The 20,785-nt window shown below is 44.3% G+C and overlaps 1 protein-coding gene across 2 annotated transcripts; it reads left to right on the top strand.

Annotated features, from left to right (window-relative positions):
• Nucleotides 1–286: 286 nt before the first annotated feature.
• LOC132403136 (putative transcription factor Ovo-like 1) lies at nt 287–20,668 on the top strand. Of its 2 annotated transcripts, none has more exons than XM_059986439.1 (4): nt 287–679; nt 1,557–1,756; nt 3,724–3,910; nt 13,199–20,668. In XM_059986439.1, the coding sequence occupies exons 1-4, from the start codon at nt 580–582 to the stop codon at nt 13,495–13,497; spliced, it is 786 nt and encodes a 261-aa protein (XP_059842422.1). In that variant the 5' UTR covers nt 287–579; the 3' UTR covers nt 13,498–20,668. The 2 variants fall into 2 exon arrangements, with proteins under 2 accessions (XP_059842422.1, XP_059842423.1); XM_059986440.1 differs by lacking the exon at nt 287–679 and adding an exon at nt 921–1,165.
• Nucleotides 20,669–20,785: the final 117 nt, after the last annotated feature.

Below are 20,785 nucleotides of genomic sequence, written 5' to 3'. Positions count from 1 at the left end.
CTGGTTAGCTCGTCTAAATCGCAGAAACTTCATATGGGGGAGGGCGGAATACAGCGAAAACTTGGGATGATCAAAGTTTAGTGAAACATGTTACCGGTCAATGAGTAAAAAAATCTTTTTCGGGAGAGGCATATCCTTATATTATATGTGTGCAGAGCACAAAAACCGACAAAGGTCGCTGTATCGTTGGCCGTTTTTGCAAACATCCGTGCGATGAGAAGGGCAGGGAACAAGACGAGGCTGTACCAACCGGTCAGACAGGTACAAGGGCTTGTTGACACCGTTATTTTCTCAGAACGCATGCGCCCTGGCAAATTTCCTGTTGTATTTTCAATTACAGGAGCAAACTTTTTCCTGTTAGCGCAAAGGTAGCTGGCCAGGTGGGTCTTTCCCTCAACACTTCGTCTCGCCAATCCCTCTCGAAAATAAAGCAAAGGCTCCGGAGGAAGCGGGATCGGCCTCTCCCGGGACACCTGGAGGCTCGGGACTGAGCCTGGAGAAGGATCCGATTTGTATGAAGGAAAGGGGGGTCAGGTGGGAACCCGGCTTCTACCGCATCCCCGCCGAGCGCTCGCAGCCATGCCCAGGGCATTCCTGGTGAAAAGGAAGGAGCCTTATCCCGAGATTCGCGACTGGAACGAGCTGCCCGACGAGGAGCGCGCCGACACCTACATACCAGGTGAAACGGACGTGAGCAGGCTTGGCCGGGGGTGAAGGTGGCAAGAGCTGGTGGGAGGTGAGGGGGGGTGGGGGTGAGGGCGCAGGTGGGGGGAAGGGGAGGGGTGGGGGTGAGGGCGCAGGTGGGGGGAAGGGAGGGGTGCCGGGGCAAGGAGAGCAGAGGGGAAAGGGAATACGGGATAAAAATAGGGAGAGGGGCAAAGACTATTGATTGGCCTCCTGTCCCGCGTGCACACACACAAAAAAACCCTCTTACTATCAGCATCAATCTACCTTTACAGCCTGTTCGGAGAATGCTCGGACAAGGTCCAAACAAGTAAAGCGGGCAGAGCCCGTGAAACAGGCGCAGTCTCACCTAACATTGAGCTGAAGACGAACACTCTGGCCCCCACCCCCTCTCCACTTCTCCTTCAATTGGGCGGGTTTCCATCTCGGAAGAGAACGGGGAGCAAGTGCTCCCGGATACCGAAGTCCCATAAAAGGGCAGGTAGTGTTTATACTGCAGCGTGGGAGCTCGCTGCCCTCTGATTCCACCAGTCTCCAGGTCTGTTGGCAGCTTCGGGGGGGGGGGGTCGGAGGGCACCCCTCCCACCCCACATTGTCACTTAAAACTACAACCTGCCAGCGTAAACATAACGGGACCCGGGGCCCCGCTCGCGCTTCCGCAGGCGCCGTCCAAGGGTCGAATTCATGGCGGGTATCACGTTGCATTCCTTTCAGTCGGAGAGTGATCGGAGTGCCCGACTACACCCAGAATTCAAACAAGCTAAAAAAAAATCTCAACCCATTGTTCAAACTGCTCCCAAAGACCAACGGTCCCCGCAACGATCGCCCTGCACTGGTCACCATTGTGTAAAAGTTTTATTTCCCACTTCCAGTCATTTTGAATAGTTTCCCGAGTTACCAAGATGAGAAAACCGAAAATACCGCAGCCGGAACAATCGGTTTGGACGAACTGTTAAACGATTCAAACGAGCGCCGCCTCCTTTGCAAGACCGGACCGGGCCAGGAGAATGCGGAGGAGCAAGTTCTGGAGTCGGAATTCAAAAGGCGCAGTGTCTTGCGAACGAAAATCAAGGTAAGGCCAAGCTCCTGGAACTCTGGTTAATCATCACCGAACTCGGGAAAGTAAATACAAATCTTCGTTCTCTAAACGAGACCCCAGGTAGCCGCGCATTAATAAGGATCGCAAGGTAAAGATCCGCCCCTCCCCCCAAAAAATACCTTGGCATAGCAAAAAATTATCTTCCATTTATTAAATACAACGCACATTGTTTTGATGCATTTTATTCCAGAAATCGAAAGTAACGTATTCATTTTAGTGTATTGAAATTGCACACTAATCAAAATCACAGGCATGCCTGTAATATAACGAATAATATGAAACAATGTCAAATATGAATGAAAAACAGATTTTCGTTATATTAAACATTATGTTAAATCAAATAGGAAAACGTTGCAAATGCTCAGCAGGTGGGAAGAGAAAGAAGGTTAACGTTACTGAGCATCTGATGTTATATTTTAGATTCACAGCGTCTCCAGCTTTTTTCTTATTTCCATAAGACAGCGAGGGAGAGATCCATTTTCCCCTAAAAGCACCTTCTGTAGCTTATTTTTATAGTGCTACGTTGTTATATGTGTACTACATAACCGGACTCCGCTGATTATTTTATTGATCAATAGAACGTAATAAACTGATCCACTAACGAGCTCTGTGACTTATAGTTTTTAAATCTATTATTGAAAGTAGTACTTATTATTTCCGATTACACATCGTATTTATGAAGCAAATTCAATCGTCTCTGTAGAACTTAATATCGCTGGGCAAACCGAATTATCCGATTGTGCATTATGTAAATATTATATGATTGAATGTGGAGCGCCTTGTATAAAACATTATTTCAGTTGTACCTATGCACAATCCAATTTATTGATCACATTACAATTCTTTATCAATTTACTAAACGAAGTTTCGATCATAAATTGTAAATTATGATTCCATTACAATTTTGTATATGATCTTTTTGCACAGAAATATTTCAAAGGATCCTTTTTTTGCTGAATCAATTTGAAGCTCTATAAAATTAGCAGAGCAGTGGGGCAACTCAAATTATTATATTCTACAAGAAATTATATTTAAATTGTACAGTTCAGGTAGTCCAATGCCAGTGTAAAATCTACAGAACTTATTCAACTTATATTATATTACACTTAGCATATTATATAATTGGAACTAATGGAAATAATTGGAACTAGTGGAAATAACTGGAACTAATGTATATTTACAAATATGTATTGTGTCATTCATACATGATATTAAATGTAATTCCAATTACGTTATGTCAGATTGTAAACTCTATTTGATACCAATTAGTTATTTCGGCTTGCACATATTTCAGATTACAATTGATATATATAAAAATATAAATTGCATCACTTCCGATTATATATTAAATAATGTTTAAGTCGGTACATTATTCCTGATTATATGTAAGGGTAATTTCACTCATTGCGTATTATGCTAATTTCATATTATTTACTAATTAATAAGTTGCTAATCAATTATAAATGTTGTTTTATACTACATAAAGACAATTCAATTTGTATATTTTTAATTATACACACACAGTATTAATAGAAATGCCACTCTGAGTAAAATATGCCGAACCTTCTCAAATTCACAATTAATATTAAAAAGATGACATAAAACTGATTTGCTTGTAAAGAATTGAAAGTGTATTGGTGCTGGAAGAAAGCACAGATTCACGCTTTCGATAAATGGCGGTTCGGGATCCTTGGAGTCCCCTTTGACTTTTGGTTAGTGAAGCTGCTTAATTGGTTGATTATGTATGGCGTGTGTGCTGCAGCCTCTTCAAGGTCACACCGCTTTATTGAGACACTCTTGCATTTTTGTAATGGACTGGGAAAAAGGGAGGACTTGTGGTGTCGTTGTGCTCCTTCTGTGGGGCTCTGCGTGCTCAGAATCTGGTTCTAACGGTGCAGCTAATTAGTGGCTTCGCTTCCCCTTCCTTCCCCCTGCAACAGATCACAACTGGTGAGTGCAGCGAGGCCACCTTCTGCTGCCAGGTGTGCAGCAAGGGCTTCCGGTTACAGCGCATGCTCAACCGGCACATCAAGTGTCACAACCAGGTGAAGCGCCACCTATGCACGTACTGCGGCAAAGGGTTCAACGACACCTTCGACCTCAAGAGACACGTCAGGACGCACACTGGTACGTCTGCCCGTAAACCCCACCCTCATTGAGAGCGTCATGGGAGTAGTAGTTCTTTTCAGTTGCTTTGAATTATGACCTTTAGAAGTCGTCAGAGCCATGGTATATTTTTATCAAAGTACATATATGTTACCATATACTATCTTGAGATACATTTTCTTGAAGGTATTTAAAGGAATATAAAGAAATACAATAGAATTTATGAAAATCTACCCATAAAGACTGACAAATAACAAACAAGCAATATGCGAAGGTGTGTTATATACAGTATGTGCCCACAGTGTCAAATGGGATCAAGAGGAGAGAGAAGCACATAATACAAAATGCTGGAGGAACTTGGCAAGCCAGGCAGCATTAATAGAAAAGAATACACAATCAACATTTTGAGCCGAGACCCTTTATCAGGACTGGAAAGAAAGCAGGAAGCAGTTCGGAGAGTAAAAACTAGAAGGTGATAGGTGAAGCTGGGTGGGTGGAGGAAGGAGGGATGAAGTGAGAAGCTGGGAGGTGATAGATAGAAAAGGTAAAGGGCTGGAGAAGAAGGAATCTGATAGAGAAAAGAATGGACCATGGGAGAAAGGGAAGGAGGAGGGACACAAGAGTGTTGTGTAAGGAGAAGAGAAGAGGTAAGAGGGAGCCAGTGTGGGGAGTGGAAGAAGAGAGGAGAAAGGGAGAAGGGAGAAAGCTACCAGAAGTTAGAGAGATCAATGTTCATATCTTCAGGTTGGCGGCTACCCAGACAGAATATGAGCTAGTGCTCCTCCAAACTGAGTGTGGCTTGATGATGACAGGAGAGGAGCCATGGACTCACCAGTCGAATGTGAATGGGGACTGGAGTTAAAATGGTGGGTCACTGAGTAATCCTCCTTGGTGTGGAAGTGCTTGGCTAAGTTGGCCTCACCAATGTATAGGATGCCACATTGGGAGCACTGGATACAGTAGATTCACAGGTGAATTGTTTCCTCAGCTGGGAGAATTGCTTGGGGTCCTGAATGGAGGTGAGGGAGGAGGTGAAAGGCTAGGCTTGGCACGTCTTCTGCTTGTCAGGACTAAGTGCCAGGAGGGAGCTTAGTGGCAAAGGGGCCTCAGAGGGAGTGATCCCTGTGAAAAGTACAGAGTGGAGGGAAGGTAAAGATGTGTTTGGGTAGGATCCCACTGAAGAGACTGACATTGTGAAGAATAATGTTGTGGATGTTGAGACTCATGGGGTAGTAGGTGAGGACAAGTGGGACTCTGACCCTGTTAAGACAGTGGGAAGAGGGGGTGACGGTGGATGTCCGGTAAATTGAAGAGATGCAGGTGAGGGTAACATCAATGGTGGAGGAAGGGAAACCCAGTTCTTTGAAGAAGGAGGACATCTCTAAAGTTCTGGAAAGGAAAGCCTCGTCCTGGGAACAGATGTGGTGGAGATGAAGGAGCTGAGAAAAAGGAATGGCATCTGTACAAGTGGCAAGATGTATAGACAAGATAGCTGAGGGAATCAGGTTTATAAAAAATATTGGTAGCCCTTTTGCTCCAGAGCTGGAGACAGAGAGATTGAGAAAGGGGAGAGAGGTCTCAGAAGTAGAGCAAGTGATTTACGGGGAGGGTGGAAGCTAGAGGTAAAGCTGATGAAGTTGACGAGCTCAGCATGGATGCACAAAGCAGTACTGATGCAGTCATTGGTGTGGTGCAAAAATAGTTGGGGAGCACCACCAGGGAAGGCTTGTAGCCAACAAAATGTCAGGCATAGTTGTGTCCCATAGCTACACCTCAAGTTTGGAGAAAGTGGAAGGAGCTGAAAGTGAATTTGTTGAGTGTGAGGACTAGTTCCGCCAGAGGAGGGTTGTAGTGGAGGGAAATTGGTTGAGTTTTACTAAAGTGGAGGAGTTCTGTAGTCAGTCGTTTTCAAAGAGATTCCCCCCCCCATTCTTCTAACCTCTACTGAGTACGGGCTCAGACCCATCAAATACAACTCATATGTTAACCCTTTAATTCCTGGGATCATTCTCATAAACCTCGTCCTGACCCCCTCCAATGACAGCACACTCTTTCTTAGATAAAGGCCCAAAACTGCACACAATACTCCAAGTGCAGTCTGACCTATGTTTTATAAAGCCTCAGCATCACATCCTTGCTCTTATATTCTGTCCTCTTGCAATGAATGCTAACAATGCATTTACCTTCCTTACTACTGATTCAATCTGCAAGTTAACCTTTAGGGAATCCTGTCCTAGGACTCCCAAGTTCCTTTGCACCTCTGATTTTCGAATATGCTTCCCGTTTAGAAAGAAGTCTGTCTTTATTCCTTCTGCCGAAGTACATTTCCATACACTTCCCTGCACTGTATTCTCCTAATCTGCCTAAGTTCTCCTGTTTCCTCAACACTACCTCTCCCTGCACCTATCTTTGTACTGTCTGCAAAGTTAGCCACAAGGCCATCAACTCTATCGTGGAAGTCATTCACATGTAATGTGAAAAGAAGTGGTCCCAACACCGCCCCCTGCAGAACACTGGCAGCCAACCAGAAAGGCCCCATTTCCTCCCACTCTGTGTCCTGCCAGTCCGCCAATCTTCTGTTCATGCTGGCATCTTTCATGTAATATCACAGGCTCTTATCTAGATTAGCATCTTTCATGTGCAACATCTTGTCAAAGACCTTTTGTAAATCCAAGAAAATGTCATCCACTGTCTATTCTATCTGTTTTCCTCAGAGAATGCCAACAGATTGGTCAGGCAAGATTTCCCCTTAAGGAAACCATGCTGACTTTGGCCCATTCTATCAAATGAATCCAAGTACCCCAATACCTCACCCTTAGTAACAGACTAACATCTTGTCAACCACTGAAATCAGATAACTGCTCTGTAATTTCCTGTCTTTTGCCTCCCTCTCCTCTTAAAGAATGGAAGTGATATTTGCAATGTTCCAGCTGTACAGAATCATTCCAGAATCTAGTGATTCTTCAAGGATCACTACTAATGCCTCCCCAATCTCTTCAGCTACCTCTTTCAGAACTCTGGGGTGTAGATCATCTGATGACTTATTTACCTTAGATCTTTCAGCTTCCAAAGCACCTTCTCCATTGTAATAACAACTACACTCAATTCTGCCCCCTGACGTTCGAATTTCTGCCACACTGCTGGGGTCTTCCACAGTAAAGATTGATGCAAAGTATTAAGTATAGGAGGTGGAATATTATGTTGAAGTTGTATAAGACATTGGTGAGGTGTAATTTGGACTCGTGTGCAGATTTGGTCATCTACCTAAAGAAAAGATGTAAATAAGGTTGAAAGAATACAAAAAAAATTCACAAGAATGTTACTGAATCTGGAAGACCTGAGTTATAAGGAAAAAAATAAGTAGGTTAGGACTTTATTCTTTGGAATGTAGATGATTGAGAGGAGGTTTGATAGAGGTATACAAAATAATGAGGGTATAGATAGGGTAAATGCAAGCAGGCATTTTCCACTGAGGTTGGGTGAGGCTATAACCATAGGTTAAGGGTGAAAGATGAAAGGTTCAAGGGGAACATGGTGCATGCAGACTCAATTTTAACATTTAAGAGAAGTTTGGATAGGTACATGGATGGTAGGGCTATGGTCCAGGTGCAAGTCAATGAGAGTAGCCATGGTTAAATGTTTAGACATGGATTAGATGGGCTGAAGGGCCTGTTTCCGTGCTGCAGTTTTCTATGACTCTAAGAAAATACTTAAGGAGCTCATCTGCCATTTCTTTGTTTCTTATTACTACCTCTCCAATGTCATTTTCCAGCAGACCAATGTCCAATCTTGCCTTTTTTCTACTCCTTATATACTCTATCTGAAAATCTTCCGGTATCCTCTTTCAATGTTTTACACAGAGTACTGGATGTGTGGAATATGCTGCCAAAGTTGGTGGTAGAGGCAGATACATCAAGGATGTTTAAGAAAAACTGGGATAGGCACATGGATGAAAGGAAAATGGAGGGTTATATGGAAGGGAAGGGTTAGGTTGATCTTGGAGTAGCCTAAAAAGTCAGCACAGCCTGTACTGTTTTACAGTCTATTCTTCATGTTTTGTAATTCTACTAATTTGTGTGATGTCATATTCCCTCTCTTTTGCTTTTATGCTATTTTTGACTTGGTCACCACATCCTCCTTTAGAATGTTTCTTCTTCTTGGTATAAACTTAGCTGCTTCTTCCAAATTACCTTGGCTTTTCAGAAGGGCTTTGATAAGGTGCGGCACATGTGGCTGCTAAACAAGAAAAGAGCCATGGCATTACAGGAAAAATACTAGCATTGATAGAAGATTGGCTGACTGGCAGGGGATGGAGAATGGGAATAAAGGGGGCCTTTTCTGGTTGGCTGTTGGTGACCAGTGATGTTCCACAGGGGTCGGTATTGGGACCATTTCTTTTCACGTTATATGTCAATGATTTTGATGATGGAATCGATGACTTTGTGGCCAGGTTTGTGGACAATACAGAGATAGGTGAAGGGGCAGGTAGTGTTGAGGAAGTCTGCAGAAGGACATGACAGATTGGGTGAATGGGCAAAGAAGTGACAGATGAAATACAGAGAATTGTATGGTCACTCATTTTGGTAGAAGAACTAAAGGTGTACACTATTTTCTAAATACAAAAAATAGACATGCAAAGGGACTTGGGAGTCCTTGTGCAGGATTCCCTAAAATTTAACTTGCGGGTTGTATGACTTGTAAGGAAGCCATATATGCAATGTTACCCCTCATTTCAAGAGGAATGGATTATAAAAGCAAGGATGTTACGTTGAGACTTTATAAAGCACTGGAGCATTGTGAGCAGTTTTGGACCCCCTTATCTAAGAAAAGATATGTTGGCATTGGAGAGGCTCCAGAGGAGGTTCATGAGAATAATCCCAGGAATGAAAAGCATATCATATGAGGATCATTTGATGTCTCTGAGCCTGTATTCACTGGAGTTTAGAAAACAAGGGAGATCTCATTGAAAACTATTGAACATTGAAAGGCCTAGATAGAGTGGATGTGGAGAGGGGAGTGGGGAGTTGTCGTACGCTGTCGTGGGGAGAACATACAAACTCCTTACAGACAGCAGCAGGAATCAAACTCCAGCCTTCCAGCAGATGTTACACTACTGTGCCAATCCATGGGAGAGGCAGGTCTGGAGAATGAATGGAGACAGGACAGCATTCTAGGGACAGTAGGTGGAGAGGGCCAGAAGGGTCTAGGGAGACTGGGTGCAGCAGGGTAGCGATAACCCGGTGATTAGACTAGTCACCTTGACATAGATGACTTACATTGCCAGTGTATTTCTTTACATTTTTGTGTTCCCTCTTGTCATTGTTTTCATTACTCTGGAACTCATATTTATTGGTCGTATTGAGTGGAACAGGATCCCATTCAGATGGTGAATGAATCCTAAGAACAGGAGTGTTTTACAATAGTCCAGAAGATAACTCACATCCAGCACCTTATTTTCCATAGATTCATCAAATGTGTGCTACGGAATGTCTATGACTGATACTTACTCAGCATTCTTCTTCATGAAAACACATTCTACCCCGTCTATTCTTTTTGGAGTAAAGGCATTGAGTGTGACTGAAAATCTCCAGAAAAGTACTTAAGAGTTGTTGACTGCTGTGGGTTTAATTTGGTGACTTGAACCTGGAGTCACTGTGTGTAGAGTGTGAAGCCTAATAAACATCTGATAACTGAGTGCGGTGCTGTGTCTGCAGCTGTACCTCCAGCTGGCCAGACAGTCAGCCATGGAACCTCCCCCTGACCAAAACCCTCCCATTCTTTACCCCTAAAGGTACTCCCAAAAAGTGAATCTGTGACCACTTCAATTAATCTTCTCGTCCAGGCTCCTGGTCAGACTGTTCTAGCAGTATTACACAGCTTTGGTCTCATCATAGAACACTACAGCACAGACCAGCCCTTCAGCCATGATGCTGTGTCAACCTTTTAACCTACTCAACCACCGCCTCCTGCATTTTTTTGTCCATGTGACTACCTATGTCTCTTAAATGTTTCTAATGTATCTGCCTCTACCAGCAGCACGTTCCACACACCCATCATTCTACAGGTTCAAAGAACTACCTCTAACGTTCCCCCCATTCATCTCTGCAATCACTTTAAAATTATGCCCCCTTGATCTCTCAACCTTCTTGGCTCAAAGCAAAATGACCCGAGTTTTGGAAACTCCTCTCTGTTGGGAAGCATCTCTGTATGTTACACAACGGTTGAGAGCTTCCAGTCAGTATGATAACGGGTGCTGAAGTAACCCAGTGAAGCCCCACACACCACAGACACTGCCTGACCTGCCAAGTGTGTCTAGCATTCACTTCTGCTCCAATTAGGAATGGATACTTCTTACGTAAAAATAAAACATTGTATTGGCCGCAGAGTGAGGAAGTGTTGAAGGTGAAATTTCTGACCGATTCAGTGGCATTGCTAATGTGGTCTGTTAAACTCATTTGTACTGTTGTGGAAGCCATTTTCTCACCAGTACACCTTTTTACAAGATGTACATGTTTACTGCGGGCTGTGGTTGGCAGCTCATCTGGAAGGAAAACTCTGATTTGAAACCTCCACTGCCTTGCGGCTATACCCACTCCTGAGGAAGACTTTGGGAGTAAATGCTGACGAAAACTCCAGAGCTGGAGTCCCTGAGGCCATCCTATGTTGAGTTCAATGCTGACTGGCAACTCCTGTGATGGTGCAGGCACAAAACTGTATTGATCTCGGACATTCCTTTGGGTTCATCAGCTGCATGGGCTCTCCATATCGTACCGCCCTGGTTTGTGTAGACAGCAAGGTTGCAACATCTATGGTTGACCCTGATCAATGGAAGGCCTATCTACATGTTTACGATTTTACTCTCACCTCTGGAAGGAGTATGGCAGGTAGTAATTGAAAGGTCAGCTGTGGAAAGGGTGAGCAGCTTCAAGGATCAACATCTCTGAGGATCTATCCTGGGTCCAACATATTGATGCAATTATGAAGAAGGCGCACCAGTGGCTACATTTCATTAAGAGTTCGAGGAAGTTTGGTACATCACCAAAGACTTAGCAAATTTCTACAGATGTACTGAGGATAACATTCTAACTGGTTGCATCACTGTCTGATATGGAGGAGCCAATGCATGGGATTGTAAAGAGCTGAAGAGGGTTGTAAACTCAGACAGCTCCACCATGGCACCAGCCCCCCCACCATTGAAGACACCTTCAAACGGCAGCATCCATCATTAAGAACCCCCATCATCCAGGATTCACCCTCCTTTCATCAATACCATAAGGGAGGAGGTACAGGAGCCTGAAGATACACACTCTGTTTCAGCAACAGCTTCTTCCCCTCTGCCATCAGATTTCTAAATTGACAATGAACCCATGAACACTATCTTACTGTTGTTGCTCTTTCTGCACTACTTATGTACCTTTTTTATATACACTCAGTGGCCAGTTTACTAAATATCTCCTGTACTTAATAAAGTGGCCACTGAGTGTACTTTCATGATCTTCTGCTGCTGTAGCCAATCCACTTTGAGGATCAATGTATTTTGCATTCAGAGATGCTCTTCTACACACCACTGTTGAGTTACTGTTGCCTTCCTGTCAGTTTAGACCGTCTGGCCATTCTCCTTTGATCTCTCTCATAACAAGATTTTGCCCAAAAGATGTTTTTTATTTTGCACTATTCCCTGTAAATTCTGGAGACTTCTATGCATGAAATCCCAGGAGGTCAGCAGTTTCTGAGATACTCAAATCACCTTGTCTGCCACCAACAACCATTCCACAGTCAAAGTCACTTAGATCACATTTCTTCTGTTGTTTGGTCTGAACAACAACTGAACCTCTTGACCATGTCTGCATGCTTTTATACATTGAGTTGCTGCTACATGATTGGCTGATTAGATATTTGGATCAACAAGCAGGTGTACAGGTATAAGGAATAAAGTAGCCATCGAGTGTATATTTCTTCTCATAATTTATAATGTTTTATGTATTGCTCTGTACTGCTGCTGCAAAACAACAAATTTTATGACATATGTCAGTCATAATAAACCTGATTCTGACATTGCTGCTCCCAGGTAAGAAAGATGTACCATATGAGAGATTGAAAAAGCTAGGCCGTGTTTCTAGAGTTCACGAGAATTATGAGATGCAACAAACAAGCTGCTGGAGGAACACTCCGGGTCAAGTGGCAAATGTCGTCAGTCTGGGGGGGAAGGAATTGTCAACACAGATCAAGACCCTGCCTCAAAGTTCAGTGTGGGGAAGGGAGGTAGCCAGTATTAATTTCCCCTGGACCCCACCTTTCACCGTGCTAGAATCCACGTCCACCAAAAGCATGGGTGGGCCTGGGAGGGTAGCATTACTGTAATGTTATTATAATGCCAGGGTTCAACTTCTGCCACTATCTGTAAGGAGTTTGTAAAACTCTCCCTGTCACCATGTCAGTTCTGGTTTCCTTCCACATTCCAGACACTGGTCAGTAGGAGAATAGTCACATGGGTGTAATTAGGTGCCAAGGGCTCATTGGGTCAGAAGGGCCTGTTACCTTGTTGTATCTCTAAATATGCAGGCTAAGCCACTGAGTTCACTCAAAGCAGGGATTGATAGATTTCTGGATTCTCGGGGAATCAAGGAATGCAGGAAAGTGGCAGAGGTGGAAGATCAGACAGGATCCCAATGAACGGCAGAGCAGACTTAAAGGCCAAGTGGTTTACCCCTGCTTGTGATTCTTTGGTTTTGACATCCCGTCACCATTGTTACCCCTTCCATTAGCCCCCCCCATGTGATGTAAAATAGTCATTCGTATCCGTATCTATCGTATCCGATGTATCTATCGTATCTATCTGTCTATCTTATCCGACGGTGACAGAGAAACCTTTGCAGCAGCGTTTTTAAAATGGAAAAGCTGTTGCACTGCAGCAGTTTCACTCTCTCGGCCTCTGATGTCTGGGTCCAGTGGTTCAAACAGTTGTCACAACTGGTACAATTGGTTGCAGTGGATGACTATGACTTCTTCTGTGCCTTGATATGCACTCTGTTGTCCATGAAGCACTGGATCTCACCTACTGGAGCTGACTAGCAATGTAATAAAATACAAGTTATCCCCTGGACATTGCATGAGGCTCAGCTTATTTCTGAAACTTCCTCAGAGAAACAAGCTCCCCTGCTACTGTCAGCAAGGTATTGTGTACATTCCATTGACCTCTATTGTCTGAAAGCTTTCTTCAGAGAGAGTCTACATTATGGAGAAGGTGAAGGCAAGGTAATAAAGTTAAAACTGTTAATAAAAGCTGCAATGTTTTTATTTCCTGTGTAGGTATTCGCCCCTACAAATGCAGCCTTTGCCACAAAGCCTTTACACAGAGATGCTCCTTGGAGTCACACCTGAAGAAAATCCATGGCGTGGCACAGAAGTACAGCTACAAGGAGAGGAGAGCTAAGCTCTACGTCTGTGAGGAGTGTGGCTTCACAGCCATAAACCAAGAGGACCTCTACCTCCACATGAGGCAGAACCACCCAGAGAACCCCATGCTCAAAAAGACTTCCAAGAAAATAGCTGCCTCCTTGCAGAAGAAGCTGCTGCACAACAGTGATGAGAGCAAGGACTCTGAATAGGAACAAAGGTATCAGAGCTACACTGAAGCTTCAATGCTTTAACTTGATGGTTGGTGCCAAGGAGTTAGAAAACACAGCAGGAACTATCAGTGTCAACCAATGCCCTTTGACCTGTCTGCCAGGTAGATGAATCAGAGGACACTTAGGCTGTTGCTGATACACAGAGATAAGATCATATTTTCAGGTCCTGTGAAAAGAAGATGAACTCTAGGGTCCTACAGTCATGGATGGAATCTTTGTCTTTCTATCCCGTGTCTGGGAAGGTGATGGTACTTACAATTTGACCCAATCAATTGAGCCTCTTCAAAGGACAATTACAGTAAGGCTCAGTGTCTGAGCAGTGTTTGGGGCTCTTCAGCATTTTTCAACAGTCTTGTCTGTTAATTTTCTTCTTTGCCCTTTAATTTTTGGTTCTGGGTACATTTAGCTCCAAAGTATGCACTGTATCCACTTATAAATTTGTGAGCTTGGAAAATAAAACATGCACACAAAGGAAAAACATGGTGAACTTCTAATATTTTGTGCAAATTTCTTAACTTTTGGAGATTTTCAAAATGATAACATAATGCTTTACTAACCAGAAAAAGTACAACACTTTGTAAAATAAACACTTTACACGAAGACACAAAATGTTGCAGATGCTAGAAATCCAGGGCAACACACACAAAATACTGGAGGAGCTCAGCAGGTCAGGCAGCATCTATGGAGGGGAATTAAACAGTTGACATTTTGTGCTGAGACCCTTCACCTGAACTGGAAAGGAAGAGGGAAGAAGCCAGACATAAGAAGGTGGGGAGGGAGGGGAAGGGGTACAAGCTGACAAGTCATAGGTGAAGCCAGGTGAGGGGATGGTGGGTGGGTGGGGGATAAAGTGAGAAGCTTGGAGCTGATAGGTAGAAAAGCTAAAGAAAGGGCTGAAGTAGGAGGAATCTGACTGGAGAAGAGAGTGGACCAAGGGAATGGGGGAGGGACACCAGAGGGAGGCGATAGGTGAGAAGGGAAGGGGTAAGAGGGGAGCCAGAATGGCAAATGGAAAAAGAGAGGAGGATGATGTGAGAGAAATCACCGGAAGTTAGGTAAATCAATGTTCATGCTGTCAAGCTGGAAGCTACCTAGACAGAATATGAGATATTGCTCCTCCAACCTGAGAAAGGCCTCATCATGGCAGCAGAGGAAGCCATGGACTGACATGTCCGACTGGGAATGTGAATGTGTGGACCCAGGGAAACCCTGCCTGTTACAGGTGGAGTGAAGGGGCTCGACAAAGCAGTCCCACGGTCTATGTCAGGTAGTACCTATGTAGAGGAGGCCGCACCAGGAGTGCTGGCCACAGGAGATGACCCTGAAAGGCTTGCAGGTGAAGTGTCACCTCACTTGGAAGGACTGTTTGGAGCCCTGAATGGTGCTGAGGGAGGAGGTGAAGGGGCAGATGTAGCACTTGCAGGGATATGAAGATACAATTTATAGTCAATGTCTTCCCAGTCCCTTCAGCAGTTACACATTCTGCTTGAAACTGTTCTTAAGAATCACTTCAGAAAACAAAGTTGGGTTGTTTATTCTGCAGATTGCATGTCAACCACTTCAAACCATATTAAAAATTGTCAAGGTTGCTGGTGAACCCTGGGCTTTGATTTTGTTCTGACTGCAAGAAGCCTCAGTGTTGTCTCTGTAAAACTTCCAAGTAGCTCTAGAAGAGGGATTCACAGACCCCTCAGTTAATGGTAGGGGTCCATGGCATAAAAAAGGTTGGGAACCCCTGCTCTAGAATGTTCAGTCTTGAGAATTAATGAAGAAAAGGATTCCTGGTTACAAAATGGCCATCAGACATGCCAACTGACTTTAGTAACGATGATGGAAGAGTGGTCAGTGACGTAATGCAGGAAGTTGGAAAGTGGCAATTTGCACACGTCAAGGCCACAAGAGAGACAAGATGAGATAACCTTTAAAAGATGCTCATTCATGAATGATACAGTATAGAAATGGACCCTTCAGCCCACCATGTCTTTACTAGCCATCAACCATTTACCAGCACACGGTCTGTAGCCTCCTCTGCCCTGGCAATTCAAGGACAAATCTAGACAATCCCGAAGCTTTGAGTCTCTTTCTCCATCCCACTGTCAGACAGATATGCCCCAGATTCTGAGACCCCTCTGGATGCAAACGTTCCTCCTCCAATGCTCTCTAAACCTTCCACCTCTTATATAAGAACAGGATGCAGTAGAAGCAAGAGTAGGCTACTCACCCCTTCAAAGGCTATTCTGTCATTCAATATGATCATGGCTGATCTGCCCCAGGCCTCAACACAGTGCCAATTCCCCAATTGTTCTAAGATCTTTCTACTTTCCCTTTAAATACCCCCATTGATCTTGCCTCCATAGTCCTCCCAGACAGAACATTCCAGAGATTTACCAATGTCTAAGCGAAGAAGCTCCAACACATCTCAGTTTTAAACTGCCTGCCAATCTTGTAATTGTCTTCTAGTCTTGAACTGAAACATCTCAACATCTACCCAGTCAAGTTCCCTTAGAATCTTACATACTTTGAACAAGATCCACTACACTCTCAGCGAAAGAAAAATACTATTCTTGGTTAGGAATGGCTGACCCTCTTGAGATATACCTCAGGATTCCCTGCACCAGAGACAAGGAAACATCATAGATGGATCAGCAAGTTTGTAGATGACACCATGATTGGAGTTGGGACATTGCAAAGGACTATCAAGTAATTCAGTGAGATGTAGATCAGTTATAGATATGGACAGGGAAGTGGCCGATGGAGTTTAATCCAGGCAAGAGGTCTGGTGTGGGTCAATAGAACTCAGAAGAATAACAGTTCAGCATGGACTAGATGGGCCAAATGGCTGCTTCTGTGCAGTGGTAACCTATGACTCTAAGTGTTGCACTTTAGAGGGTCAAAGGAGAAAATGTTAATGGTTAACAGTTAATTGCAGACCCCTAAATAAAACTGAGGTACAGAGTAACCTTGGGGTCCAGTTCCATAGATCACCAAAAGCAGGAACACAAGTGGATGAGGTGGTAAAGAACGTGAATGGCAGGCTTGCCTTCACTGGTATGGGTGCCGAATATAAGAGTAAGGTAGTCATTCTGTAGCTTTATCAAACATTTGTCCAACTGTACTGGGATTATTGTGCCTGGTTCTGGTCGCTCCATTTTAGGAATAATGTGAAGTCCGTCGAAAGGGTACAAAAGAGGTTTACCAGGATGCTGCCTGGATTCAAGGGAATTAACTATAAGGAAAGGATGGAAAATCCTGGAATGTCAGAGGCTGAGGGGAGACCTGTTAAAGGCTGTTAAAATTATGAGAAGCATAGGTAGGACTGACAGTCAGAATCTAATTCCTAAGGTAGAAATGTCAAAACCTTGAGGACATGCTTCTAAAATTAGAGGGGGGAAGTTTAAAAGCATCATGAAAGGCAAGATTTTTTAATGCAGAGAGTAGTAGGTACTTGTAATAGGTATAGGTTACTGGAGGCAGTAGTGGAATCAGACAGCTTGGTGGAGTTTAACAGACTTTTAGATAGATATGTGAATGAGAAGGGAATGGAGAGATATACATAATATACAAGAGGAGGACATTTAGTATTAATTGGCAACAGGGCTGGCCCACTTTGTGGGCCAAATGGCCTGTCCGGTGTTGTACTGTTCTATGTTCCCTGTATCTACTGTCAAGTCCTGTAAGAACTTTGTGTTTCAATGAGGTCACTTCTCCTTATTCTGACTCCTGAATAGTATAGGTCCAGTCTTACTAATCTCTCCTTGTAGGACAAACCCTCTATCTCATGGATGAATCCTTGTTGGACACTCTCCATCACAGGTATATCCTCCCTGTAGAGACCCAAGAGCTGCACACAGTATTCCAGATGTGGTCCCACCAGGGGGTCATAATTGCATTAACACATCCTTAATCTTCTACTCTAATCCTCTTGCAAAACGGTCTACACACTACTTAATTACCTGCAAGCTTGCTATGCCTGTACATTAGTCGTGGAGCAATACAGCACCAAAACAGGACCTACAGCCAATACAGTCCATGTCATCCTGCCTAGTCCAGCTGACCAGAGCCCTCCATACCCCTCCCATCCATGTACTTATCCAAATGTTGAAATAGAACCTGCATCCACCACTTCTGCTGGCAGCTTGTTCCATACTCTCACCACCCTGAGTGAAGATGTTTTCCCTCAACCTAAATAGAGTGTTACCTCAAGCGGAGTGGCCTGTGGAAAGCGCCGAGTGTGTGGGCCAGTGAAGGTGTGGAGATTTGAGGCTTTGACTCAGGAGGCGGAGGATGAGCTTGTTCCCAATTAGTCTTTACAATGCCTCCTGAGATGGTGATGTGCCTCTCCTGTGAGACGTGGCAGTCTTGGGGAAACTCCCCTCTCCCACAGAGTCACATCTGCCAGAAGTGCTTGCGGCTGGGTGATCTGGAAGACCGTGTGAGGAAATCTGGAGCAGCAGCTGGATGACCTTTGACTCATAAGGGAGAATGAGGCAGTCATAGATGACAGCTACAGGGAGGTAGTCACACCTAGACTGCTGGAAGCAGGTTATTGGGTGGCAGTCTGAGGGGGGAAAGCGAAGAAGAGTAGACAGGTAGTGCAGAGCACCCATGTTGCCATTCCCCTGAATAATAAGTTTACCGTCCTGGATGCTGTTGGTGAGGATGACCAACCAGGTGTGAGGCACTGAGTCTGACCCTGTGGTGCAGAAGGATGGGACGGAGAAGAGGAGAGCTGTCGTCATTGGAGACTCTATAGTCAGGGGAGCAGACAGGAGATTTTGTGGGCGTGAGAAGGAAACCTGCATGGTTTGTTGTCTCCCGGGTGCCAGGGTCTGGGATGTCTCTGACCGGGTACATGACATCCTGGTACGAGAGGGAAAGCAAACAGAAGTCGTGATACATGTTGGGACCAACGACATAGGCAGGAAGAGGGATGAGGTCCTGAAGTGGGAGTTTTGGGAACTAGGCAGAAGGCTGAAGAACAGGACCTCAAGGGTGGCGTTATATGTTCCACACACACTTTATTCCTAACAAGCCTGATAGAGTTCTTTGAGGTGACCAGGCATATAGATGAGGGTAGTGTAGTGGATGTGATCTACATGGATTTTAGTAAGGCATTTGACAAGGTTCCACATGGTAGGCTTATTCAGAAAGTCAGAAGGCAGGGAAGTTTGGCCAGGTGGATTCAGAATTGGCTTGCCTGCAGAAGGCAGAGGGTCATGGTGGAGGGAGTACATACAGATTGGAGGGTTGTGACTAGTGGTGTCCCACAAGGATCTGTTCTGGGACCTCTGCTTTTTGTGATTTTTATTAATGACATGCATGTGGGGGTGGAAGGGTGGGTTGACAAGTTTGCAGACGACACAAAGGTTGGTGGTGTTGTAGATAGTGTATAGGATTGTCGAAGATTGCAGAGAGATATTGATAGGATGCAGAAGTGGGCTGAGAAGCGGCAGATGGAGTTTAACCCGGGGAAGTGTGAGGTGGTACACTTTGGAAGGACAAACTCCAAGGTAGAGTACAAAGTAAACGGCAGGATACTTGGGAGTGTGGAGGGGCAGAGGGATCTGGGGGTACATGTCCACAGATCCCTGAAGGTTGCCTCAAAGGTAGATAGGGTAGTTAAGAAAGCTTATGGGGTGTTAGCTTTCATAAGTCGAGGGATAGAGTTTAAGAGACGCAATGTAATGATACAGCTCTGTAAAACTCTAGTTAGGCCACATTTGGAGTACTGTGTCCAGTTCTGGTCGCCTCAGTATAGGAAGGATGTGGAAGCATTAGAAAGGGTACAGAGGAGATTTACCAGGATGCTGCCAGAGAGTATCGATTACGATCAGAGATTAAGGGAGCTAGGGCTTTACTCTTTGGAGAGAAGGAGGATGAGAGGAGACATGATAGAGGTGTATAAGATATTAAGAGGAATAGACAGAGTGGACAGCCGGCGCCTCTTCCCCAGGGGACCACTGTTCAGTATAAGAGGACATGGCTTTAAGGTAAGGGGAGGGAAGTTCAAGGGGGATATTAGAGGAAGGTTTTTCACTCAGAGAGTGGTTGGTGCGTAGAATGCACTGTCTGAGTCAGTGGTGGAGGCAGATACACTAGTGAAGTTTAAGAGACAACTAGACAGGTATATGGAGGAATTTAAAGTGGGGGGGTTATATGGGAGGCAGGGTTTGAGGGTTGGCACAACACTGTGGGCCAAAGGGCCTGTAATGTGCTGTACTATTCTATGTTCTATGTTTAACCCATGGCCTTTAGTTCTAGTCTCATCAATCTCGGTGGAAAAGGCCTACTCTATCTATACCTCCCGACCAAATCACCCCTCATTCTTCTACACTCCAGGAAATAAAATCCTAACCTAATCAAACCTTCCCTATTACTCGGGTCCTCAAGTCCTTGTAAATTTTCTCTGCAATCTTATTAATATCTTTCCTGTAGGTAGATGAACAGGACAGCACTATACTCCAAATCAGGCTTCACCAATGTCTTACACAACTTGTGTATAGGTCTCTGTGCATCAACATCTTTCAGCCTCTCACCATTTACAATTTACCCATCTTCATCGTGGTTTCTACCAATAATCGCAGATTTTCTCATTTCTTCACATTGTATCCTGTCTGCCAAATCCCTGCCCATTCACTTAGCTTGCCACGTCACAAAGTCTTGCTGCATCCTCTTCTAGCTCACACCGCCACCAGTTCCATGTCATCCTCAAACCTGGACATACACCAGAGCCTGTTTTATTAGGTACACCTGTACACCTGCTCATTGATACAAATACCTAATCAGCCAATCACGCGACAGCAACTCAATTGATAAAAGCATGTAGATATGGTCAAAAGCTTCAGTTGTTCAGGCTAATCATCAGAATGGGCAAGAAGCGTGATCTAAGTGACTTTGACCATGGTGCCAGATGGGGTAGTCTGAGTACCTCAGGAACTGCCGATCTTTTGCGATTTTGATGCAGAGTAGTCTTTTGAGTTTACAGAAAATGATGCGGTAAACAAAAAAAAACATCCATTGAGCGGCAGTTCTGTGGGTGAAAAATGCCTTGTTAATGAAAGAGGTCAGAGGAGAATGGCCAGACTAGCTGAAGCTGACAGGAAGGTGACAGTAACTCAAATATCCACACATTATGACAGAGGTGTACAGAAGAGCATCATGGAATGTAGAACATGTCGAAAGTCAAAGCGGATGGACTCTAACAGCAGTAGACCATGAATATACACTTAGGAGGCGCCTAATAAAGTGGCCACTGAGTACAGATTGA

Source organism: Hypanus sabinus, chromosome 12 (genome assembly GCF_030144855.1).
Source record: "Hypanus sabinus isolate sHypSab1 chromosome 12, sHypSab1.hap1, whole genome shotgun sequence".
Classification (NCBI taxonomy): domain Eukaryota; kingdom Metazoa; phylum Chordata; class Chondrichthyes; order Myliobatiformes; family Dasyatidae; genus Hypanus; species Hypanus sabinus.
The sequence above is the reverse complement of the archived record's forward strand: the minus strand, read 5'-3'. Positions and strand labels throughout refer to the sequence as shown.